The sequence below is a fragment of the Bos indicus genome, chromosome 9, assembly GCF_029378745.1.
Source record: "Bos indicus isolate NIAB-ARS_2022 breed Sahiwal x Tharparkar chromosome 9, NIAB-ARS_B.indTharparkar_mat_pri_1.0, whole genome shotgun sequence".
NCBI lineage: Eukaryota > Metazoa > Chordata > Mammalia > Artiodactyla > Bovidae > Bos > Bos indicus.
The window spans coordinates 97166727-97193755 of record NC_091768.1 but is presented as its reverse complement, the minus strand read 5'-3'; the positions used below and the strand labels follow the sequence as shown (position 1 = coordinate 97193755).

General features: G+C 42.8%; 1 protein-coding gene across 5 annotated transcripts in view; it reads right to left on the bottom strand.

Annotated features, from left to right (window-relative positions):
* The window catches only part of MAP3K4 (mitogen-activated protein kinase kinase kinase 4), a 149253-nt gene that overhangs the window by 60282 nt on the left and 61942 nt on the right, over positions 1–27029 (bottom strand). For all 5 annotated transcript variants that reach the window (XM_070795605.1, XM_070795606.1, XM_070795607.1 and 2 more), the window contains one exon: positions 9460–9650. In XM_070795605.1, coding sequence (XP_070651706.1) covers positions 9460–9650 — 191 coding nt within the window. The remainder of the gene's footprint in view (positions 1–9459; positions 9651–27029) is intronic.

Genomic DNA, 27029 nt, shown 5'->3' with positions numbered 1-27029 from the left:
TTAACTGAGTTCCCAAGCTTTGAAACAAACACACGTCTTCTTTCCTGTTGGGCATCTCTGACCCTCTGAACCATCTCTACCTCACAGAAACCCCTGCACTCTCTCATCTTCTAGACGCAGCAGTCTCAGGGCTGTCTTCTGCTCCTGAAGTCACCCCTTTCCAAAGTCCCTCCTGGGACCTCAGCTCGCTCCACGAAAAGTGCGTGTTTCTCCAAGTCCTCCTGAGTCTCTCCTGCCTCATCTGCCTTCTCCCTGGGTGACCTTCATGTGCCCTTCACACACTGATGACGCCCAAGCCTACAGCACCACCCCCATGTACCCTCTACTCTCAAGGTACAGTTTGTCTCCTTGAATCTAGGACACACATTTTGTATTTCAACTGCTTTGAAATTAGAATATGCTTTATAATTAATGGTAACATAAACAACTTTTAGGAAAATATTCACTAATATATTTCATTTACATTTTCCTTTATATACATATGCACAAAAGTAATAAATGGCTTTTAAAAACTTACATCTAAATATCAGAAAGTATAAAAGAGTTCTTTAGATAAATAATTAAAAATTCTAAGTGTAAGAATATACTGTGAATCAACTATAAGCATTTTTTCTTACTATATAATAGCACAGTATGTCTTTAGATTTTATGAAATAGGGTGTATTTATATGATTACAGACTAACATACCCAAAATCAATTTACCGACTAATATACCCAGACTAATATAACTTTGTTAAAGTTAATTTAACAAAGAAAATTTGTTCAAAATCAATATATCTCCAAATCAATTTAATTTAGTTTTAAAGTAAGGATTTTTCAAACAAGTATTTCTAAAAGCACTTCCAATTTGACTCACTTATATTCAATTTATTTTATAATCCATCAAAAAGGATTTTATCTGTCTATAAGATTTGCTATATTTTAACATAAAACTATTATTACTATATTTTAAATTAGCAATACTTTTAAACAATGGAAATTTTATCTGTTATTTTAATCTACTTTACTCTACATGTCTTAAAACTTTTTATACACTCCATTCAAGAAATTTCTTCACTCAGAATGGCTACCACCAAAAACAACACAAATAACAAACGTCGGCAAGGTCGTGGAGAAAAAGGGATCCTCGCACACTGCCAGTGGGAATCTGAGCTCGTGCAGTCACTGCAGACCTTTTCTCAAAAAACCAAAATCAGAACTGCCGCTCGGCTCAGTAATTCCACAGGAGTATAGACGTTCTTCTAATCCATGATTTAAGGATTCTAAGGGAGACAAAGAGTTAACTGGGAGTTGCTGCTGTTTAATCGCCAAGTCCTCTGTCGATGAGATTCCCCAGGTAAAAATCCTGGAGCAGCTTGCCATTTCCTTCTCCAAGGGACCTTCCCAACCCAGGGATTGAACCCATGGCTCCTGCACTGCAGGTGGGTTTACCACTGAGCCACCCGGCAGTGCAATAATCTAACAACACAGAAGGCTGCATTATGCACTTTAAGCCCAAATCTGTGCTAAACTTACCACAGAGCTAACAATCAACGCGTGAAAATACCAAGAGATGAAGCTTCTCAGCCTTGATCTTTATTCTAACAATTAAAAGGACTTAAGAAGAGAAATGCTATAATCCCACTTTTCTGTAAATACAGAATCAAATTTTAGCAAGCCCAGAGACCTAAGTTTTGCAGATCATATACACATCTTGTGAAGCCTATCTTATAGCATACAAATGGCATATTAAACATTTTTTTTTTAATTTTGTACTTACAAAAAGCAATGAATGGTTCAGTATTTGGATCTACAATGTGTATAAAGGAAAGTAAATTGGGAAAAGAGGAAGATAAGACAAAGAAGCTATATTTTTTTCCAAAATAAAAAGCCAAATTGGTTTAAAAAAAACACAAATGGAAACTGATATACCATTAAAATGACATAATTTAAACTGAAAATAGATTCAAGCTCTAGTCTAGCTACCGTGCAAAAAGAAAATACCAATCTTTGCTTGTTTAGTTTTCTGCCCATGCTAAATCCCTCTGCAATGAACAGAAAGTCAAACAGAGTTTCTGGAAAGGAGAATGGATCAAAAGTATACAGAATGCTTTATACAAGTTCTAATTACAGTACTACAGAACTAATTCATAATGACTTAAATAAGACTAATGAATAGCGATCTCCCAATTGGCTATAAATTGAGTGCTGTGATTCTGCAGTACCGTTAAAACAAACCTTCCAAGAAGTTTCTGCTTCCGTTGGCCAATTACCAATAACTCCTGCCAAATCAGAAAAACATGAAAGGAAAAGAACAAAAAAAAATTGTATAATAAAACCGAATGCAAACAAATGACAAGCAATATGAATCACTGGTTTCAACAGATCTAAGACAATCAACTGAATTCCTTGCAATTCACACCTAAAAATGACTCTTTAGAATATGTATACAATCTAAGTTCTATCAAGCCCCTGCAATTCTTATGTTCTTTCATCTATATATATCAAATTCAAAACACCGGCCCTCTGCAATCTCTCAAATAAGAACACAGAAACAGATGCCTGCTCTTTAACTGAGAGATGATATTTATGGCAATGATGTGCTAGACTGTCACTATCAGCAATCCGAAGGGACTTAAGAGACCCCCTAATCCAAGGTTCTCAAACTTCAGTCAACATTAAAGAATCACTCAGATTCTTGCTACAACGCAGATTCCCGGGCCCACTGCCAGGGCCTCTGATTCAGCCTGGCTAGAACGACACCACATTTGGGAAAACACTGCTTTATTCAATCTCCCCATTTCCGAGGTTAAGGGCTCTATAGAAATTGTCATCATCTTCACAACAAACACGTGCTGGAGAGGACCACATCACACAGATGATCACACAGATGCGAACGTCCCGACGGGGATCCTACTATAACTCACGTTTGTGCCGTCAAACACCTTTACACCTGTCAGAGCTGCTCCCAGGGCAGGACCATGTGACCAAGCAAAGGCTAAGATGCTGAGTGCCATAAAAGACAGACTGCAGAGGGCTACAGGACTCATCTGTAGAAGAGTTAAGCAAGACCAGGTACTTACCTGGCTGACGGCCTTAAAGAATGGGGTCACCTTAAATAAGGGCAGAAAGGAAGGCAAGAGAATATTTTAAGCCAGACAACAAACATGCAAAATGACATGAAGGCAGAGAAGAAGAGACTGTGGCTACAACAGTGAGCCTCCAAGTGTAGGGTAGACTGTAAAATTAAACCAGAACTTTGAAAGTTGGGCTAGATTTGGATTAAAGAGCTGAAATACAGATGCAAATCCACTCTGGTTCACAGTGAACATTCCTCTAACTATAGCGACTGAATCTCATTTATAACCATTTTAGCAGATCAATTTTATAGCAGTATGACTTTTTAAAAAAAACTTGCTAATCTCACCATGTTAGCAAAAAATCACACATACAGAGACACACACCCCCTGAGATACCTGCTAATGGCAAGGAGCTCAATGTGTGTACACGTATGTGCACACGTGTGTGTACACGTATGTGCACACGTGTGTACAGCGTGTACAAATTCTGGTACACGGGTCTCTGTAACCTGGCTCTCACAGTGTTACATCACTGCCGCAAAACGGAGCCCATGGCGGTCACAGGGCAGGCTCGCCCTGAAAAGCACTCTGACCTGGTGTCTTCATTCTCATCGAGCCCACTTACGCTACGGGACCAACTCGACTTACTTCCTTTGCTGTACTGAGGGATGTAGTAAACAGTGGGTATGATTCAGGCCTGGGACGGAATTTCTAGTTATAAAAAAATCAGTCTGTAACAGCAGTAGTTATTCTGAGCAGACGATAAGAATAGTTAAACAATCAAATCCATATAATCAGCGCGTGACAACGGTTACTGTCTAAAGAAAACGGTGTCAGTGGTTCCTCTCACCTGCTTCCAGCACACAGGGGCCTCAGTCACCTCTGGGTGACCTTATGTTCCTCCAAGGATGCTCCTGACAGCACTTCCATTTATAAGGGAGTGGGGACGGAAGACGCAAAGACAGTGGGACTGAGCAGACAGTAAGGCCCAAAGCCTCACACGCAGGGAGGAGCAGGTCTCTCAGGACAGCCACGGAACCACACCTCCAGGCGCGGCCCCACCCGCTCTGGGTGTTGGCTGGCCCCACAGGGCAAAAGGCAGCAGCCACGATGCTCTGGGGCCTCCCAGGCCTTTCAGATTCCACCTGGACCTCTTGAACTAGCTGAAGGAAGCTAGCTGTCACTTAAGAAGTCCAATTATCTGGGACCAGGGTGCTGTGAAGAAGACCAGGCCAGCCAGATGGAAGGTCACGTGGAAAAAAGGACAGTGCCAACCAGCTCTCTGTCCAGGTGGCAGAGTCATCCCAGACATCAGAGATCCTGCAGACACCACGTGGAGAAGACACGGGCACCCAGCCGGGCTATGAAGGCACCTCCAGTCATCTGCACTGTGCCAGCTAAAGCCCGAGACATCAGCCAGTAGAGGAACTGCACGCTGCCCAGACACCTGCCCACAGGGTCGTGGGCACAAGAAAACGGGGGCTCCTTCGGTACACCACGCTTTGGCGCGGTCTGTCACACAGCGACAGATGACCGGAAACGTGAAAGGGCCATTGGTGACGTTCTTTAAAGAGATGAGCTCCACTTTCACGCGGTTCTAAACTGAAGGGTATGGTCCAGGCAGCCTTTGCTAGTCACAGAGAGAAAGAAAGAAGGCATCAGTTCCTATTTCCTTGGGAAGCTTTGAAAATAAGTCTGGCCAATCTAATTAACTCTAAAAAGCCCTTGAAAACACTGAGAGACCAATATACTCTGATGAATGACAAATGCATCTGAAATCCTGGTCTCCCAAGCTCAGCCTTCAGGTCACAGCAGGAGTGCCGCTTGTTCCTGAAACCTTCCCAGGCCCAGGTATGCTCGGTCCCTCCTGTGGGGGCCCGCAGGAGCCCCCTCACTCGCTTGCACCCCAGCTCGACCACACAAGGTGGGGCAGCCTGCTCATCTCCGTGGCTGCGACTGGAGATCAGCAAGGGCTTATCCATCGTCCAGCACAACACCTGCCTACGCAGTCACCAAAGTTCTGAGTCAAAGAAAGGAGGAGGGAGAAATAAGGGGGGATGGCAGTGGGGGTGGGGAGAGAAGGGGGCTGAAAGAAAGGAGAAAGAGGCAAAGGCACAAAGAAAGGGAGGGAAGAGGGGAGAGAAGGACCGGAGAAAACGTACCTATGACGGCAACACACGCAGTCAGAGAAGGCAAGGGGGCTGGGAGGAGCTACGGGAGACGGGCAATCCAGACAGAGGCCCAGCTCCACGCCGCAGCAGCGGTGACTTGAGACTTGTCCTGAAAGTGGGAGCACCGGCTAACAAGGAAACGCTCAGTGTTACAATTATTCAATTCTACCTTAAAATTTTAAGGCAAACAGTGAGAAGGAAATCTTCAGCTCCCAGTAATAATAATGACAGCCAGTGCTTACTGAACATACAATCTTCACCACACTGGAAGGCATTTATTTCTCAGATGAGACATGGAGGTTGGAAGCTGAGAGAGCTAGGATGGGAATCCAGGCAATCCGGGAACCGAGTCTGTGCTCCCGTCCACCACACTCTGCTGCCGCAAGTTCGCAAAGCAGCCGAGGTCTCGAAGCAGCCGAGGTCTCGAAGCAGGCGAGCTCTCAAGTGCTCTACTGCTCAAAATGAACACCTCATCACCATAAGGTAACACGGCCCACCCGCCCAACGTGGGTGCTTCCTATCCATTTTTCTTTGGTTTTCATGACCAAAACAGCTGACCAGATGGCAAACTAACTACTTTCTAACGTATGCATGACAGGACAGTTAAAACTACACACCCTAGAAACGGTGTCATTTCCTCAACCGTAAGCTGCATAGTAATATAGAGAATCTACATCTCGTTGGGTTATTATGATATTTAAAAGGTAACTCCTTTGAGGAGCCAAGCACAGTGCTGAGAACCGTCAGTGATAACTGGGCACATGCTTCCACAGACGATTCAGCAGCCATTTAACTGGGTTACTCAGCACGGGTTACTCTATGACACAGAAAGTTCACACCATAGGAAATGAAAACAGAAGCCAGCTGTAAAACAATACAGTACAGCAACACAGATATTGCTATATGTAAGCAAAGAGACTGTGTTATACATGGAGAAACAGTGGAAACAGTGACAGACTTTCTTTTCTTGGGCTCCAAAATCACTGCAGATGGTGCCTGCAGCCATGAAACTAAAAGACACTTGCTCCTTGGAAGAAAAGCTATGACCAACCTAGACAGCATATTAAAAAGCAGAGACACTACTTTGCTGACAAAGGTCCACCTAGTCAAGGCTGTGGTTTTCCCAGGAGTCATGTATGGATGTGAGAGCTGGACCATAAATAAAGCTGAGCATCAAAGAATTGATGCTTTTCAACTGTGGTGCTGGAGAAGACTCTTGAGAGTCCCTTGGACTGCAAGGAGATCCAACCAGTCCGTCCTAAAGGAAATCAGTCCTGAATATTCATTGGAAGGACTAATGAAGGACAGCAATCCTTTGGCCACCTGATGCGAAGAACTGACTCCTGGGAAAAGACCCTGATGCTGGGAAAGATTGAAGGCGGAAGGAGAAGGGGACGACAGAAGATGAGATGGTTGGATGACATCACTGACTCAATGGACATGAGTTTGAACAAGCTCTAGGAGTTGGTGATGGACATGGAGGCCTGGCGTGCTGCAGTCCATGAGGTTGCAGAATCAGACACAACTGAGCGACTGAACTGAAGCAAAAAGAAACTACAGGGCAAAGATGGCAAAAGTTATGTTTACATGTTGGGTTTACGGCTATTTTTATTTTCTTTTTGTCAGCATTTTCTAAACTCCCTAAACATGTCATCTTTTGCAACAAGAAAAAACAATAAGTTGATGCCTGAGGTCTGCTTTCAGATAGCTACAAGTCAAAGGTTAACGAGCATTCCCTCTTCACCTGCAAAATGGCAGGAATTAAAGTGGTCTCTGACATCTTCCAGACCTAAAATTCTGTCATTTCATGAAATAAACAATTGAAAGAAGCTGAGGAGGACGACAGACAATCTCTCCTCTACCTTCTATCTCTGGCACAGCCCAGAACAACAGCAGGAGCTCAACAAGTATCCAGTGACTGGTTTTCTGACCGATAAGGGACGATGCTCAGTAATCTCAATGGGCTTCCCAGGTGACTGCATGGTCAAGCATCTGCCTGCCCAGGCAAGAGATGCAAAAGACGTGGGTTCAATCCCGGCGTCGGGAAGAGCCCCTGGAAGAGGAAATGGCAACCCACTCCAATATTCTTGCCTGGAGAATCCCGTGGACAGAGGAGCCTGGTGGGCCACAGTCCGTGGGGTGGCAAGGAGCTGGACACGACTGAGTGACTGAGCACACACAGCCATCTCAAGCAGCACATTCAGAGCTTAGCCCCTGCTGCTCGAACTGGGAATAAAGTCCAAACTGAGGCCCAGGAGAGCTAGCGCTGAAATCAGTCCTGGAAAGTCCTTGGCACCAGTGGGTTATCATTGCCGAAGACTTGGGTTCAATACCTCGTCAGGGAACGAAGATCCCACAAGCTGCACAGAGTGGTCAAAAAAAAAAAGCACCTAAAATCAGTCCTGCCGCTATCTCAAGCCTTCTGGCCGTTCAGTCCTGCCGCTATCTCAAGCCTTCTGGTGGCTAAGAAGTTGCTTTAAAACCCTGGGCCCCACTTTCTTAATCTGTACAGGGAGGAGACTGTGTTCTCAACTCCTGTTCCAAAACTGTTGCTGTTGTTTAGTCACTCAGTCATGTCCAACTCTTTTGAGACCCTACCGATCCATGAGATTCTCCAGGCACGAACACTGGAGCGGGTTGCCATTTCCTCCTCCAGGGGAATCGTCCCCGCTCAGGGATAGAACTCGTGTCTCCTGCACTGCAGGCGGATTCTTTACTGCTGAGCTACCAGGGCAATGCCCCCAGAACTGTATGAACCAACCAGTAAAGAAAAAGCAGATGTCCTGTTGGCATCGTCACGTTTCAGCACCACAAAGCAAGTCAGTCATTAACAATACTGATCAGGAGATGCTCCTTCACTAATACTACTTTAGATAAGGCACTTCTGTAGGCATCTGAGAAATTCTTTTGAGAAAATGGATAAGGACTGATTTTAAAGATACTATACTGCAATAGAAAGCTATTACTTTCCAAACGGGGTAAATACAGGCCATAGGTTAATATCCTACTACAAATAAAGTTTTAAAACAAAGTAAAAAAAAAAAAAAAGTCTTCCTCATAGGAAAGAAAGGGTATTTACTGCCTAGGAATTCCTCCCTGGACAAGAAGTCATTCAAGCACACAAATACAATAAAGTCCATCTCTCCTGCCTCTCTCCTTTCTGGGAGAAGCTATATATAACAGGGACCCAGAATGGACTTGCGGACATCAACCATGAGAGATCAGTGTACGGAAGAAAGGTGTGGGACAGGGAAGCTGACCAAAAAGGGCAGAAGAACGCAGGCTACAGAAAGAGGGAACCAGAAATGAGGCTTTCCAGTAAGGAGAACATGTGACAAGCGGAAATTTCTCAGAGGAAACAAGGAATGAAATCTCGACCTTGCATAGTAATAGGTGGATGAATTCTAGGAAGCTAAGAGATCAGCTTTAGGACCAGTGGTTTTCTGAAATCAAGACAGTTTCTAAAACTGTAAGGCCTTGGTGACCCGAGGTTCCGCGTTAGAAAGTATGTACAAGGTAGCCAGGTCTGCACGCTTCAATTCTTCCACCTCAGAAATGAACAGCGGTGACGTGCTCCGAGGAAGGAAGAAATGAAAGCCGAGAACAGTCTCCGTCTCCAGGAGCAGGACGCTATCTGGGCTTTGGGATTTCAAAAACAGAGAAAGGCGAGACAGAAGTTCTGAGCCTGGTGACAAGGCACCATCTGGTGCTGTGCTCAGGATGCAGGAGGGCCCCACACATGAGGGAACAGCGCACGGGGCTCAGGCCGCCCAGAGAACCCTGGAGGAGACGCCGGGCCCTGCCTCTCCCCACCTGCCCAGGACGTCACGCCCGGGAGACAGATACGAATCCCCCAAGAGATACGAAGAAGGAAAGAAGGCCACAGATCTGCACACCCGCAGCCAGCCGTCCGGGACGCGCACGGCATCCCCACAGCCTCCTCCACATCCTACAAGGAACGCGAATGCCTCACACGCTGACCTGAACGAACACTCAGGACAAGCCTTTCCACCTCTGGAGAGTCAGTTTCTCCTTTACTAACAACGTTGCTAATGATAATAACTCAGAAAGTGTCAAAACAAAACTTTCAGGCAGCGTAAGATCAAACTTAAAGGAAGAGGAGTAACCACCGCTACTGTAGAAGGCGTGCATCACAGCGCCCTGTGGCACAGAGACGCTGAACCGCGCCACGCCCTCGCACGTGTATCTTCTCCAGTGCAAGACTGACCTTTCAGATTGGCGCGACCGGCGGGCCTCCCGACACTATTCCTCTGGTGCTTGGAGGACATGCGTTTCATCTGCCGAGGCGTGCTGGGAGGAGAGGTGCCATAAAGGTTCTCTGTGTTGGCTTCATCTGAAAAGTCCTCAGGATCGGATTCGGAATTCTTGCAAGCTGAGTCTCCCAATACGCACTCTTGCCTGATAAAAGACAACAAGCGAAGAAAACACTCAGTGACAGAGGAAGCGAATTCAAACTTAAACCACTCCAAGCTCCTTTTAAGAACTCTCTGTAACACTTTTCCATGGCTCTGTCATCTCCTTAGCCTGGTGTATGTTGCTCCTCTATTGTAGCTGCAGAAACTCACAAGGAGAACGCAGCCACTGTGTTCCTGCTCTCAGCACACACAGAAACTAATGTGCAGTTTCTGTTGTTTGGAGAATTCTTTCCAACATAAATGAAGTTTAAAACTAAATACTTGAGGATTGGGGGGAAAAAAAGAGCAAAGAACTGAAAGATACAAATCCGACTGAACTGAGCATTGCTCACGTGCTAGGTGCGGACAAGCTAAACCTGAGTGGACAAGTCCTGCCCGGACTTCAGAGGCCCGATCCTTCCTTTGTGAAGCACACACAGACAGAACAGAGAGCAGGAGCTGAGCAGAGAGCTCTGATGACGTGTGGTAGGGACCGCAGTGCAGTGCCGGGGAGGGGCGTGCGGGGAAGATGCCGTGCAGGAGAGAAGGGAACGACTTTCTCCTGACCTCCAAACGGCAGTTCCTCCTTAACCTGGTCTCTGGAAACTTCCTGCCAATTCTCTGTCCCCAGGAGACTTCCTCAACAATACCACTACTTGGATAAAGTTCTATTTTTTGCAATGCTAACGAAAATAAAATTTAATATATGAACTGAGAACAGATACAGTTCTCAAACAGCAAACTGTAAAGACACAATCATGAAGTTCCTTTCAAATAGGGACCCTTACAATCTAACCTATTCTGAATCTTCTTTATAAAATATACTTCATATTTTAAAAATAGAACTCTAAACTAAATTCAAGATACAACCAGTTTTCTCCCTGGAGATTTACACATCCTGTTAGAAAATCAAAGCTATTTCAAAATCATGAGGGGGAAAAAAAAATCCCACCCTAAAATGTACGATAACATTATTATTGAATAGACTGACAAAAGATCCTTATCTTTCAAAAATAAAAATGCTGCAGAATTATTCAAATTTACAGCACTGAAATATTTAAAGAATCCCTGGGACAGGTCAAAAACTGATTTTTAAACCAGACAAGACCACTCTAGATACCGTGAGCGCACACGCCCTCCACACACACAGGCCCACACAATCAGACACACAAGCAGAATATTCCAAAAGCTAACTGAATCAAATCAAACCCATAAGCAAATTTAGACATAAGTTTTAAATGTACCTATTCCCTCAGGCTAGCTACCTTTATTATTTAAGACTTACGAAGTCACACAGCAAATAACAATGTGGGATTCCCAGGCAGCACTGGGGGTAAAGAATCTGCCTGCCAGTGAAGGAGACATAAGAGACATGAGATCCATCCCTGGGTCAGGAAGATCCCCCGGAGGAGGGCATGGCAACCCACCCCGAGATTCATGCCTGGAGAATCCCATGGACAGAGGAGCCTGGCGGGCTAGTTTATAGGGTCGCAAAGAGTGGGATACAACTGAAGTGATTCACATGGACATAAATTATTTTGAAATTTCCCATATTCATTTCTTCCACACTCACTACAAAATAGTTGATTCAACTGATAAAAACAAACACGGCTATCACAAGGTTGCTGATTTCATTCCCATCTGGTGTTGTGGTTACTAGCACAAGCTTTCTAATGAATATCACAGGCTTCCTCACACAAGGGACTTAGGTTCAAATCCTGACTCTGCCAGCTACTAGCTGTGTGAGCCTCAGCCAAATTATTTAAAATCTCTGCAATGCACATATATAAAATAAGGATGATAAGTATTTGAACTCCATACCTGTAAGGGCTAAACCCTATAAAGCATGCTCAACAGGAGCAGTGTGAGCAGTATCACTAAATGACTGACATCACTCAGCATGCATCTGCCCAACTTGGAAAGAGAATCTGCCTTTGACTTCAGCATGAACACCACCAGAAACAATTCTAACATTTTAACATCTTCTGAAAGTGAAAGTGAATTCGCTCAGTCATGTCCAAATCTTTGCAACTCCATGGACTGTGGCTCTCCAGGATCCTCTGTCCATGGGATTCTCCAGGCAAGAATACTAGAGTGAGTTGCCATTTCCTTCTCCAGGGGATCTTCCCGACCCAGGGATCGAATCCAGGCCTCCCGCATTACAGGTACCGCTATAAACTCTGAGCCATCAGGGAAGCCCCTTTAACATCTTCTAACTCCTTTCAAATTCAATATTATAACTCTGTTTTTCCCCCATTATGATAAAGTCAGTGGTAAGGAAGGACTTTGTATTTTACTACTTTTGTATCTCCAATAGTTTTCAGGACAATGTTCAAAACCATTCATTGTTTTTCCACGATAATACATCTCATATATTACTGAACAGAGTCAGGTATGAAAGAGCAAATCAGACCCAGCTCAGAACACCCCTCTGCGGTGGAGAGCATGAACCTGGAGGCAGAAGACCCAAGGCTGAGCCCCAGCCTTCCTGGATGGGTGACTGCACGTAACGTAATCTCAGACTAAGAAGAAACAGTAATTCAGAATTTCTAAGGTCAATATTCTAAAATATTTCAGGAAATTCAGTTGTGAAGACTCAAAAAACAAAACAAAATAATGGTAGTAAAAGGCTATGCAGAAAATACTAAAGCATCAGACAGGCATAAAGAAATGGAACGTTTCACTCGCATCCAGCAGTATTATGTGGATGAATGAACTAACGCAACGTAACGTGCAGGTAGAAGAGGAATTTTTGAAGAGGGACTAACGATGTCCACACGTCACTAAGCCAAGTCTCCAACGGCAAGGCCCCAGCCCTGAGGACAGAGTCAAACTCAAGACAGGAGAGGTCACTGTTTTATCTACAAGGTCCAGTGCTTTTAGCAGATAAAAACAACCTAAGAAAGCACTGCTGCTGCTAAGTGTCACTTCAGTCGTGTCCGACTCTGTGCGACCCCATAGACGGCAGCCCACCAGGCTCCTCTGTCCCTGGGATTCTCCAGGCAAGAACACTGGAGAGGGTTGCCATTTCCTTCTCCAGTGCACGCATGCACGCTAAGTCGCTTCAGTTGTGTCTGACTCTGTGCAACCCCATGGACAGCAGCCCACCAGGCTCCTCTGTCCACAGGATTCTCTAGACAAGAACACTGGAGTGGGTTGCCATTTCCTTCTCCACTAAGAAAGCACATATTTTGAAAATGTTAACTTTTATGAAAAATTTTATTTGGGGAAACAGAAAAAGGTATCTGTGCTGTACTGTTCTCCAACTGTATTTCTCTACACATGGAAAAATTCATTTGACTGCACTTTCCAAATCAGAGTAGAAGACTAAGTCCTTGTAATAATTCTACAGAAGCTGAATATCTCTTGTTTTCAAATCTACATCTATTACAAAACAAAAAGTCACAATAAACTACTGATTTCAAAGCATTTCCAAACTTTAATTATTCTAGCAGCAAACATACAGAATGACAAGGAAGTGAAGATGAATACTGTCAAACACTATATTAAAATCAATCAAACATAATATAGTTTATCCCTTATTCATTATGCACCATAGAAAATGAGGTAGGAAAAACGCCATGTGCTGCCAGATACTATATTTATTCATAATTAAAATAAATCTTAGGAGAAGCATTATACAAAGATGAAGATATGCATTTAATACTTTCTTAAGGTTTACTTTGTTAAGATGGTGGTCACACCTGTCAGAAATGTTATTGGTTTACATTCCATCCAAGTAACTGTAATTTAATTAAACGTTAGAACAAAGTCCAACATTACCTAAAAGAATTTTAAGTCTAACACCCAATAAATAAAATTCACAATATCTGCCATCCTATGCAAATTTACAAAGAAACAGGAAGATGCAACCCAAACCAGGTGAAAAATCAATAGAGACAGACCAGAAATGACTCAAGTGGATCTTGCAGAGATAAAACACACATGAAATGAAAAATACTCTAGAAAACATAAAAGCAGATTAGCTACAATAGAAAAAAAAGATCAATAAACTTGAAGATATAGCACTAGAAATTACCCAAAGTTAATCAGAGTGAAAAAGATTGAGAGAAAAAAAGGGAAGAAAAAGAGAAAGACCAGAGCATCAGTAATCCACAGGATAAACATCAAGCAGGGTGATACACACAGGCTTCCCTGGGGTTCAGCTGGTGAAGAACCACCTGCAGTGCAGGAGACCCGGCTTGAATCCCTGGGTAGTGAAGATCCCCTGGAGAAGGAAACCACTCCAGCATTCTTGCCCGGAAAATCCCATGGACAGAGGAGCCTGGTGGGCTACAGTCCACGGGGCTGCAGAGTCAGACATGACTGAGTGACTGACCCTTTCACGTTCACTTTAAAATTGATATAAGTACAGTAAAATTAATACTCTAAAACTAGCTAATGTAGTCTAAAACTAGCTCATCAGAAAAAAAATCCAATTTCTAAAAATTCTATTCCATTTAGCAAGAGTTGGACACAGCTTAGCGACTGAACCACCACCAGTGTAACATATGTGTTATTGGAGCTCAAAACAAGAAAAGCGAGGAACAGAAAAAATTCTCTGAAGAAATAAGGCCTGAAAATTTTCCAAATCTGAGGGGAAAAAACAACAAACGCAGCAGCTCAAAGATATAAGAATGTAAGAAAACTACTAGTTTTTGATTATGAGTATCATAATCAAATTGTTAAAAAAAAAAAAACAGTGATGAAGAGAAAAATCTGAAAAGCAGTCAGAGAAAAACAACTTAATTTGGAAGTTTTAGCTAAGAATACAATGGGGGGTGGGGTAGGAGGGGAAATTGAGCAAAAATTCATTCTTTTTTTTCTTTAAAATAAATCATGTAGACACAAAATCTAGGAAAATAAATACTAGTGTAAGTTCAAAAGAACTTGCATCACTTCAAGAAACTGACCAAAAGCGTCCAAAACCTCACTTGGTATTAGCTCATGTGAGATGAGCTCATGTGGCCAGTTGACTGGTTTAGAATGTTTCCATGGATACCAATTATTTTGGATAAGGAAAGTAGTACAAGGTCTACATCAGCTGCCCTAAAACATTTTTTTTCCTTGTGTTTAAAACATACAAATGTGAAATGTCTTTCTGGTACTAAACATCTGACAGTCACATAAAACAATGTTGCATTCTTTTAACATGAAACCTTGCTCAAGTACCATTCAGGTTGACCAGGAATCCGGTCTAAGAAAGGCACCACTTAAATTCAACCCAAAGGGGTTTGGTGTCGTTTTTAAATGAAGTATGTGAAAGACAAAAATTCAAATAACTTGGGGTTAAATAGTTCTGCTCTGACATCATAGGTGAAACCACATGGTGCCTGAAATAGCTCATCTATAAAACGATAGAGCTGGATTAGATGAGCTTGAAAACATCTGTGGTTTTGCAAAAGCCCTTAAAAAAAAAAAATTAACTTCACTGAAAGTTCTTTAGGAAAGTCCTTAAACATAAAATATTTTATTCCATATTAGTACAGTTCTCACCTGTGTGAGTTTCTCTCCACATCGTCACTGACCTATTCTCTGTGAAATAATAATTAAAGGAGGGCTTTTACTACTGTTGGCAAAGGGGCTAGATTTTCTAGGTTTCTTTTTTTAGATACCTTACATAGTTTGCTTGGCCTGCACTATCAATTAAAAGGAGCTCAGTTTGAAGTGGCATGGTTGGCTTGTACTGTAAGCGCCAATTAAAAGTTAGCTGACCCATCAATCGGCTTGTAGTTGAATGTCTATCATCAGCTTACATACAGGTAAGCTGTTATCAAATCTCAAGTTTGTCCAACATTCATGACTTTACTTTTGCATTGACTCAGAGTGTAGCTCTGTGCAAAACCAGCAAGCCTTCATTATTTTTCAGTACAGATATTCAAATTCTTTTTAACTATAATTCATTTTTTAAACACAAGCAGACATTCTAAAACAAGATTTCCTATGGAAATGGTAAGAAACTATCCCCCCAACTAGACTCAACGCTTCATGAGGGCAGGGACCTCATCTGTCCCGTTTGCCCAGGGTGGGGAACAGTGCCCAGGGCAGATTACGTGCCCACTACTATCTGCTGAGTAGATGGATCTGCGAGGCTAATAATTCTATCTTTTGATACTTCAGACTTAATTATCTAAACTCTATTTTAATAAAATCACATTTAAAAATCTGAAGAATGCAAATTTTTAAAGGCTGTAAGAATTAAAGATTGCTGACTTCTGACAATGTTGTTGAAGTGATAACGTTACCCCGGGTGCCAAGATGACTATCTCCTGACCAAAACAACGGCAGTGGAGTATGGGATAAGGGAGGGTTCTGGAGTCAGAACACCATGCGCTGAAATCCCTGTGTCCCCACACTTATTAGTAAGAATACAAGTTTTACACAAAGTATTATGCTTGCTTACACTGTCACTTATTTGAAGTCTTCTGTCCAGTATCACTGGGTAAGTGATACTGGTGAGTCAGTTTTTAAATATATATTAAAAGCATTAAAAATGAGATCCGCAGGTAAAAAACCTGCCACGCCTGTGGTGGCTGTTGCTCCTGCTGCTCTGTGGCCTCCCAGTATCACATCCTTGAATAATCATCTCCTCTTAATGAAGGTCAAAGAGGACAGTGAAAAAGCTGGCTTAAAACTCAACATGCAAAAAACTAAGATCATGGCCTCCAGTCCCATCACTTCATGGCAAATAGATGGGGAAACAGTGGAAACAGTGGCAGATTTTATTTCCTTGGGCTCCAAAAATCACTGCGGACAGTGACTGCAGCCATGAAATTAAAAGACTCTTGCTCCTTGGAAGAAGAGCCATGACAAACCTAGACAGCGTATTAAAAAGCAGAGACAGCACTTTGCTCACAAAGGCCCACAGTCAAAGCTACGGTTTTTTCCCAGTAGTCATGTCTGGATGTGAGAGCTGGACTATAAAGAAGGCTGAGCGCTGAAGAATTGATGCATTGAACTGTGGTGCTACAGAAGACTCTTGAGAGTCCCTTGGACTGCAAGGATATCAAACCAGTCCATCCTAAAGGAAATCAACCCCGAATATTCACTGGAAGGACTGATGCTGAAGCTGAAGCTCCACCACTTTGACCACTTGATATGAAGGGCCGATTCACTGTAAAAGACCCTGATGCTAGGAAAGATTGAAGGCAAGAGGAAAAGGGGGTGACAGAGGATGAGATGGTTGGATGGTATCACCAGCTCAATGGACGTGAGTTTGAGCAAGCTCCAGGAGACAGTGAAGGACAGGGAAGCCTGGCGTGCTGCAGTCCATGGGGTCACAAAGAGCTGGACATGACTTAGCAAACTCAACAACGACAACTTGAATGTGGGCTGACCCCGTGATCTTTTTAGTCATCAGAATGTAGCGGAAATGCCTCTGGGCCAGTTCTGGGCCTTAGCCTTACGAACACCACCCTTGTATCCAGGGCACGCTAGCCACCAGGTAAGAAGTCCAGCCACCCTGAGACTGCCAGGGTCTTCAAAGCCTCATAAGCCAGATGGAAAGGCTGCATGAAGGAGAAGCCAGCCAGGCCAGAGGCCTCTGAGGTCCCACCCCAGCTGACGGCCGGTGCCAACTTACCAGCCTGTGTGTGAGGCTATTTCAGACCTTCCAGCTGTCCCTGAGACCAAGCCAACACCATGAAAAGCAGAAGAAACATTCAATACCACAACAGATAATAAATGGTTTTAAGTCACTGAGCTTTGGTATAGTTTGTTAAGTTACAATAGAGAATTGATACACATACAATACTTAAACACTTTATTTTTGCTTGAAGCCCAATAATGGGTTTAAATTAGCTAAGACTTTGATGAGGCCACAGCCTTGTCTTTAGTGTGGGTCCCCGAGAGAAGCCAGGAGTCCGCTTCATCAAATACACCACAACCAAAGGACAGCATCTGCCATCTCCACTCTCTGGTTCTTTAAAACGCAACAAAATTTAAAGGTTTTCAGAGGGTAATTTTTATGGATTATCTAAACCTCAACAGTGCTTTCCTATCCCTAACTTAATGCTAATTTTCTTTTGGTGACCTATCTTCAGACTTTCCCAGGCAGTCCAAATTAGTTTATACAGAAACTGCAATTCCCTTTTGCAGTCACATCTCATATATTTATATAATCGTTTACTAAATTCTGCAATTACAATTAAAATGTACAAGAGACCTAAAAAGATTTAGGAACAGATGAGGAACTCTTGATAAATATATAGGTACAACTGGTGGGAACAGAAAACCACAGGCATTTGAGAGAGCAGTCTATCAGTCACAATCATTCACGATGCTGTGAGCATCAGCTGATTACAGAAGAAATGGGGAGGGAGAGGTCTTGGGAAGGGTTAGGTACATGAGTGTGCAGGTCTAGCTGGCTTAGATCTTCTAGAAGTCTTACTTCACTCATGAAAAAAGTAAAGTGTTAGTTGCTCAGTTGTGTCTGACTCAGGGACGGTCAGTCCAGGGACTGTCCTCCACCAGGCTCCTCTGTCCATGAAATTCTCCAGGCAAGAATGTTGGAGTGGGTAGTCATTCCCTTCTCCAGGGGATCTTCCCGACCCATGGATTATACCCAGGTCTCTTGCACTGCAAGCAGATTCTTCACTGTGTGAGCCACCAGGGAATTAGATTTTTGCAAAGTATACTTTATCAGTCCTGAAGTACACAGAATAAAAAAGAACACAAAGATAGAAAACAAATATACGAAGAAAAATTACCCCATATGGATAAAGTTTATTCATCATTAGAAATAAAAATAAGCTATTTTAAAAATACTGTCATATGAAGGCTTTCAGAAAAAAAATCATACAATCATATAACAAAATGCTTTAAAGATTTCACGTTATTATTCTTCACTTCTGGTTAACCAGAAGACTATCCAAAAAGAACTAGACCCCCAAAAAAAGAGAGATTTTAGGTAGTTAAAAATATATGAGTTGTGATACACATAAAAGATAAATGTGATTATTTCTATGGTTTCGGCAATTTCACGGCAAACAGGTGAGTACTTTAAAACAATGGGACAAAGAATAAGACATTTTCAAGTGTGCTTTCTTATTTTTGCCAGTTCTAATGCCTCCAAAAAAATGTGAGCGCATCTGTATCTTTATCCCAAGCTTTGCAAATCGATCTCTGACTGTATGTGTACAGATTAACAAGCAAACAATCAGAAGGGAAGAAAACCTTTCCTGAGGTGCACCCGCTCGTGCCGGGGTGGTGGTGTCAGTAGGGAGCACGTCTGTAAACACAAGAAGTGAGGATAAGCAGCCTGTGCTTCTCGTCACAGGTGCAATTTACCATGAATGCCGACCACGGATGTATCTAAAGAAGAGCAACGTAAAACCAATGATTGCTGCAAAGCCTGCTTCAGGCTTAAGTAAAGAGAACTCTGGGGCTAAGGCAGGGAAATTGCAAAGAAGAAAGCTGTGCCAAAGCTGGGAGGAAAAGCCAAGTGGTCCACACCATACCAAGAGCACACAACACATTTAAGAGTTTAAAGAGAAACAAGACCAATGTTCAAAACTTTAAAGACAACAACAAAGAACTGTGACCTTCTTCTACTTACTCTCTTCCTTACAAGTGAGAACATTTTCAAAACCCCCTTATTCTAATCCAAATTTATATGTGGAAAAAGTGTTGTATATCATGAATTAATTCCCATGTAATTCTCAGAAATAAAGTAACTAAAGAGCTGCTTTCTGTAGCAAACAGATGAGCTGTCTCAATTGCCTTAACTCAAGTTATTTTTCTAAGTTAAATTTTAAAAATTGTTAACTATAAATATGCTCTATGACACACATATACTTTCAAAAGATGAACTCCAACTGTTGAGGGGATGAACTGAGGAAATACAAACATATGAGATGCTCTCCCAGGGTTTTCAGTGAAGAAAAATGGAAAGAGAAGTGGAATAAGGACAATTTGGACATTAAACCTCTGACCTCGGCTTTGACATTAACAGAGAGAGCTCATTGACTTGGAGACCAGATCTTGGTTTCCAACACCACACTCTCAACAGAAGAACCAGGACTTCTTGGTGAAACAGCCAATTCCTGGACTGACTGGAGTGAGGAAGACATAATATGAGCTGGGCGTATCTTGTACGTGCAGCACGCTGAGGAAGTGTTGAAAAAACAAAAAACCAACAGGAGTACCTTAAAATGACCACAGGAGCAACTGAAAGAATCCCCACTGGCCAAAGCTGGAACAATCTGAACAACAAAATAAATGACAAAGCACTGGATTTCACTGCTGTAAATAATTACTATATAAATAAACAAGAGAAGGGACAAACCTTTACGGAAAAAAATCCAAGTAATTTACATAGACAAATGATCAAATAAATCAACATTATCAGTAGTAAGTCAGGTTGAGAACATGAGCTTTCAAATGACAAGGGCACTTCACCTCTGTGGTCACAGTCCCCGACTCCAGTCAAAACATGAAAAAAAAAGTCCAGACAAACCCAAACTGAGCGACAGTATACAGAATATCTGACTGGCCCTCCTTAAAACTGTGACAGTCATCAGAAACAGAGTCTGAGGAACAGTAATAGCCAAGACACGGATGAGGAGACATGGTAACTAAATGTAACGGGGTGTCCTGGCTGGGATCTGGGACATGACGTGCCACGCCATGGGATTCCATGACAACGCTTAAGAAATTTACTATACAGGCATAAAAGACTACAAGCCAGGACGAAAAGAAAAATGTTAACGTTAATTATAAAATGAAGCCGTTCTGTATCACTATAATTGATGATTGCAGTTATAGAGCAATTTTTAAACAGCAGATGAGGAAATTCCACTTAAAACAGTGACTTCCAAAACTGGGACATGCATCAGATTTGTATGCTTTGCATCAGCTACAGAATGCATCACACAGTAACAAACAACTCCCACTGTGACAGTGTAACTGCTGCCTTACAGACTGAACACCAAGGTCCGTCAGGCACCACGGTAAACACCCCACAGGAGCGCATTTAATCCTCCACAGAGCTTTCTGGCGCCATTTTTGGAAAGGATACCTTGCCCACAAGGCCCATTCTTGTTGATTATGGAAATTATCACACTCTCGTTATCAAATACCTATCACATAGCAGGGAACTCAGTTGGGCAATCGACAGATGCTGTGCCATCTCGTCCTCCCAACACGCCTCTCCCAATCCCTATTCTGCACAAGAGGAAAAGCAGACGTTAAGGTAACTGGCCTGCTCCCTGGAATGTGTCTGGGCAGAACTGGAGCCCTGGTTCGACCTCAAAGCCGAGGACTCTCCCACCTTGGGCCCACCTCCTGTCGCAGGTCCCTGGGGTGTCCACCTCCTCCCAAAGGCAGACAGAGAGCCCTGCACCCCCTGGGAAGGAGGTCCCTGTCGGCTGGAGAAAGCGCCTGCAGGGAGAGTTCAGGGACCGAGCTCTCTGGCCAGCGCTGGGGTTCCCTCCTTTGGCGAAGCCTCTTAGCTATTCTAGGTCTACATTCCTCACCTACGCGCATGGGTAAGAGTCTGAACTCCGCCCTGGGGAGACACAGTGTGGCTACGATATAGATGAGGGGGGAATCATGAGAATTTCATCTTATTTCTGTATGTCAAAAACAAGGTGTAACTCAACTCCACTCTCCTTCAGGTAGCTGCCTACCTCCTTGAGTATTATTAACTCCACCCTAGGTAGACACTGTGTGGCTACAGCATAAACGGAAGGCAGAGGGGGGTACGGGGAGATGAGAATCTCATCTTATTTCTGCATGTCAAATGTAAGGTGTAACTCAACTTCACTCTCCTTCAGGTAGCTGCCTACCTCCCCTACTAAGTACAGGAGTCACACCCCGTCTTCTGGGAACATGGTTAGGGGAACCGAGAGCACTCAACAGATCAGGCTGGGGTTTCACTTTCATGTAAATCTGTGTGTTTATGTCTAAAAAAGAGCGTAAAACCACCCCCTGGAGGGACAGGAAACACAGGCCTTTTAAATTAGAGACCAGTTATTTGAAATCAACAATTAACTTTGAGAATGGGATTCTGTGTAAGAGCTGAGACAGAAGAAGAAATAAAATTTTAAATGTATGTTATTTCATTGCCTTTAGGTTTTTTGTTTCTTAGGTCTCCATTTCAATGATTTCCTTATTTACAGTTGAAAACTGCACAGTAACTGCTTCATACTGTAGTGTAACTACACCATCAGACCCTCAGTTCACTCAGCATCGGCTCAGCCAGACAAGGGCTGCGCTAGCAGTTGAGGAAACACACATTACTGAACAAGAGACTCACCCTGCCTGCCCTCCTAAACTTTTCGATCTACACAGAGAACTAGGTATTTAGCAGGTCAGTTCAGTTGCTCAGTCGTGTCCGACTCTTTGCAACCCCATGGACTGCGGCACACCAGGCTTCTCTGCTTCACCAACTCCCGGAGCTTGCTCAAACTCATGTTCATCCAACCATCTCATCCTTTGTCGTCCCCTTCTCCTGCCTTCAATCTTTCCCAGCATCAGGGTCTTTTCCAATGAGTCAGTTCTTCTCATCAGGAGGCCAAAGTATTGGAGCTTCAGTTTCAGCATCAGTCCTTCCAATGAATTTTCAGGACTGATTTCCTTCAGGATTGACTGGATTGATCTCCTTGCAGTCCAATCGACTCTCAAGACTCTTCAGCACCACAGCTCAAAAGTGTCAATTCTTCAGCACTCAGCTTTCTTTACAGTCCAACTCTCACATCCATACATGACTACTGGAAAAACCATAGCTTTGACTAGACAGACCTTTGTTGGCAAACTAATGTCTCTACTTTTTAATATGCTATCTAGGTTTCTCATAGATTTTCTTCCAAGGAGCAAGCATCTTTTAATTTCATCGCTGCAGTTACCATCTGCAGTGGTTTTGGAGCCCAAGAAAATAAAGTCTCTCACTGGTTCCATCATTTCCCCATCTATTTGCCATGAAGTGATGGGACTGGATGCCATGATCTTCGTTTTTTGCATGTTGAGTTTTAAGGCAGTTTTTTCATTCTCCTCTTTCACTTTCATCAACAGGCTCTTTAGTTCCTCTTTGCTTTCTGCCATTAGGGTGGTGTCATCTACCATATCTGAGGTTACTGATATTTCTCCTGGCGATCCTGATTTCAGCTTGTGCTTCATCCAGCCCAGCGTTTCTCATGATATACTCTGCATAGAAGTTAAATAAGCAAGGTGACAGTATACAGCCTTGACGTACTCCTTTCCCAATTTGGAACCAGTCTGTTGTTCCATGTCCAGTTCTAACTGTTGCTTCTTGACCTGCATACAGATTTCTCAGGAGGCAGGTAAGCTAATCTGGTATTCCCATCTCTTGAAGAATTTTCCAGTTTGTTGTGATCCACACAGTCAAAGGCTTTAGTGTAGTCAATAAAGCAGAAGTAGATGTTTTTCTGGAACTCTCCTGCTTTTTCAATGATCCAATGGATGTTGGCAATTTGATCTCTGGTTCCTCTGCCTTTTCTAAAACCAGCTTGAACACGTGGAAGTTCTCAGTTCATGTACTGCTGAAGCCTTGCTTGGAGAATTTTGAGCATTACTCTGCTAGCGTGTGAGATGAGTGCAATTGTGCAGCAGTTTGAATATTCTTTGGTATTACCTTTCTTAGGGATTGGAATGAAAACTGATCTTTTCCAGTCCTGTGGCCACTGCTGAGTTTTTCAAATTTGCTGGCACATTGAGTGCAGCACTTTCACAGCATCACCATCATCCAGGATTTGAAATAGCTCAAGTGGGATTCCATCACCTCCACTAGCTCTGTTTGTAGTGATGCTTCTAAGGCCCACTTTGCATTCCAGGATGTCTGGCTCTAGGTGAATGATCACACCATCGTGGTTATCTGGGTCATGAAGATCTTTTTCGTATAGCTCTGTGTATTCTTGCCACCTCTTCTTAATATCTTCTGCTTCTGTTAGGTCCATCCCATTTCTGTCCTTTATTGTGCTCATCTTTGCATGAAATGTTCCCTTGGTGTCTCTAATTTCTTGAAGAGATCTCTAGTCTTTCCCTTTCTACTGTTTTCCTCTATTTCTTTGCATTGATCACTGAGGAAAGCTTTTTTTATCTCTCCTTGCTATTCTTCGGAACTCTGCATTCAGATAGGTGTACCTTTCCTTTTCTCCTTTGCCTTTAGCTTAACTACACACAAAGTCCTTCAAGCCCAGTTCCTCATTATGTAGTGAAGGAAAACTACAAAGCATACCAGCGGACAGGATCTAGCCTGGAGATCCCTTAGGGTGACAACAAGGAAGACATCTCCAAAGAAGGACGGCTGAAGGCACTGACCAGGAGAGGGAGGGGGAAGGTGGCCAAGACAGAAGAGCCCACAGCTCCTCCGAGAACCACAGGCCATGCCAGCCTGGGCTGAGGACAGAGCAAAGCAGAGTACACAAAGGCGCCGGCAGGCATCAGACCTAACAGAAAGGTGCAGCTGCAGAGGGCGCTAAGCAGAGGCGAGGCAGGGCTGAACCTACCTTTTTCTTCAAAATGTTTCCCACGTCTCCTTACACAAGCAGACCGGTACAAAGATACGCCCATTTTTCTAAGACTACTTTGACTTTTTCACACATAAAGCTCAACTATTCAGTCTTAAAATCAACCTAAACAGCTATTCTGTCTACACTAGGCCAACAAACAAGACCAGTTCACCTGCAAGGAGTCAGCAGAGAAAAAAATAATTGTTCGCCTGAGAGGCACGCTGCCTACAGGAGTTGTGAAATTCTTAAAAATGGCAAGTTAACATCTAAGAAATAAAACGCTATGCAACGTCAAAGATGCACTTAGAGATAAACAAAAAGTCTGTCTTGTGAAAAATATAACTATCTTCTAATTAAGAACGATGTAAACTGGAAGAAAACTTTTATTGGATCTAAAAACTTTTAGAAAAAAGCTATTTCTAATTTTATACCTCTCTTCACTAAGGAGAACATAATTGGTAACTGTGGTTGAATACGTAGGCTAATGTGAAATTTGCTGGAAATGTGAGGCCTGAAGTCCAGTGTATTCCAAAGATAAACACCACTCACAGTTTCAGAAAGGAAACCGATCTCACAGTATGTAATTACATGCAACATGTACAAAATATAGGGAATGTAAAAAATAAAGTATCAGAACTATGTTATTACACTTTGTGTCTCAGTCGTGGGGACTATGAGTCCCCTGAAACTGAATGTAGATTTTAATTTACACGCATTTTTGGAGTCAAGAGTCCATAGTTTTATCAGATTGTCAGATGGAGTCTCTTACCCAAAAGGGTAAAGATGCACTGACCTAGACAATATTGACCCAACATTTAGCAGGGTTCTTCTTTCAAAATGTCTCATTCTGACATATATTAGACACTCAAAGGATAAAGGTATCAGATGCATAACAAATTCAAATCAGTATTTGAGCTACAAGGTTGCTTCCACATTAGGTAAGAACAATGCCTTTCCGACCACACAAGCTGGCTTTGCACAAAGCTGACTTTTAAATCACATACATGTCAAGAAGTTAACCAAATAAGGCCGCGGTGTTCAATCTTTTGTGACGCTCTGTTGTTTTCTGTTTAGAAGGACACTATTCTCCATACTCCTTGCAAAAGTGGTCAATTAAAATAAATTAACATTTAATTGAATAGCACAGTTAATTTAGGAATAATTAGAGAAAGCCTTAAACGGTTCATAATCAAGGCTACAATTAAAAACAATAAAGGCAAAGCCTTTGGAGGGTAAAATTAAGCAAATATGGAACACCATGGTTTGGTGAATGAGATAAAAGGAGAATGTTCCACATAATACAGTAACAGAAATGTGAAAGCAGAAGAAAAAAATATTACAAGAATAAAGTTATTTATAAGACTGACACACAAGGGTAGAAACCATGGAAGAACAAGGGATTTAATAAGTGATTTTCCAGTGAGAACTTTGTGTTTATCTTTCTTGGGGTTCAATGAACTGTTTGAATCTATAGGCTTACCGTGTCTGTTCAATTTTAAGCCATATTTCTTAAAATCTTTTCTCTGGTTTTCCTCTTCCAAGAACTGCACTCGCAGACACGCTGAGTGCTGGGCAGGACCTCGCCTGTCCCCGCTGCTCTGCGCGCGTTTTCTGGCCCGCGTGCTCCCTGTACCGCTCTGTGCACGCTTGCGGCTGCTATGCTCACAAGGCCAGGTTTTTTTTTTTTTCTCAGTGCCTGTGTGTAACGTGACCAGTCGCTCAGCCGTGTCCTACTCTTTGCGACCCCATGGACTATAGCCTGCCAGGCTCCTCTGTCCATGGGATTTTCCAGGCAAGAATACTGGAGTGCGTTGTCATTTCCTTCTCCAGGGGATCTTCCCAACCCAGGGACTGAACTCGCATCTCTGGCATCCTTTGCACCGGCAGGCTGTTTCTTTACAGCCACATTTTTCTTGTGTCTACTCTGTTGATAATCCCACCCAATATATTTGTCATTTCAGACACTGTATTTTTCATCTTCAGACAGTCCACTTGAGTTTTTTTTTTAATGTCTTCTATTTTTTCTTCAATGGTCATGTTCTCATTTAAATACCTGAACATAATTCAATAATAAAAAGACAAACCAATTAAAAATGGAGAAAGGATCTGAATACACAGTTCTCCAAAGAAGACATACAAAGGGCCAACAAGCATCTGAAAAGATGCTTACCAACACTAGGAAAATGCAAATCCAAACCCTGAGACAGGACTTTCCATCCGTAAGGATGACCGTCCTCAAAAAGTCAGACAATAATAAGCATGGGCAAGGGTGGGAAGAAATCAGAACTCTCATACACAGCTGGCGGGAATGTCAAATGGTACAGCCAAGTTGAAAAATCTATGATCCAGCAATTAGACTAAGTATATATGCAAGAAAAATGAACACGTATGTCCAGACAAACACCTCTATACATCTTTGAACACTTACAACATCACTACTTGTAACAGTCAAAAGGTGGAAACAAGCCGATGCCTATCAAGTAACAAGTGGATAAGCAGAGCACAGCACTGATACATGCGTGTAGTGGACCGGATTCAGCCAAAGAAAAGAATGAAGGACTGATACTCGTACAAAAGGACTGAAACTTGGTAACATTAGGTTATATGAAAGAAGTCAGTCCTAACAGACCACATGTCACATGATTCGATTTGTATAACATGCTCAGAACAGAGACAAAAGTAGATTAACGGTCACTTAGGACTGGGAGGGATGAGGCTGGCAGCCAGCAGCAGCGAACGGGCACAGGGGACCTTCCTGAGGTGATCACGGTGTTCTAAAACTGACCTGGTGATGGCTACACATATCTTTGAGCACACTAAAACAATTGATTTGGATACTTTAAATGGGTGAATTGTTTGATACATGAATTGTATCTCAATAAGGGAAAAATGGGCTTCCCTGGTAGCTCAGCTGG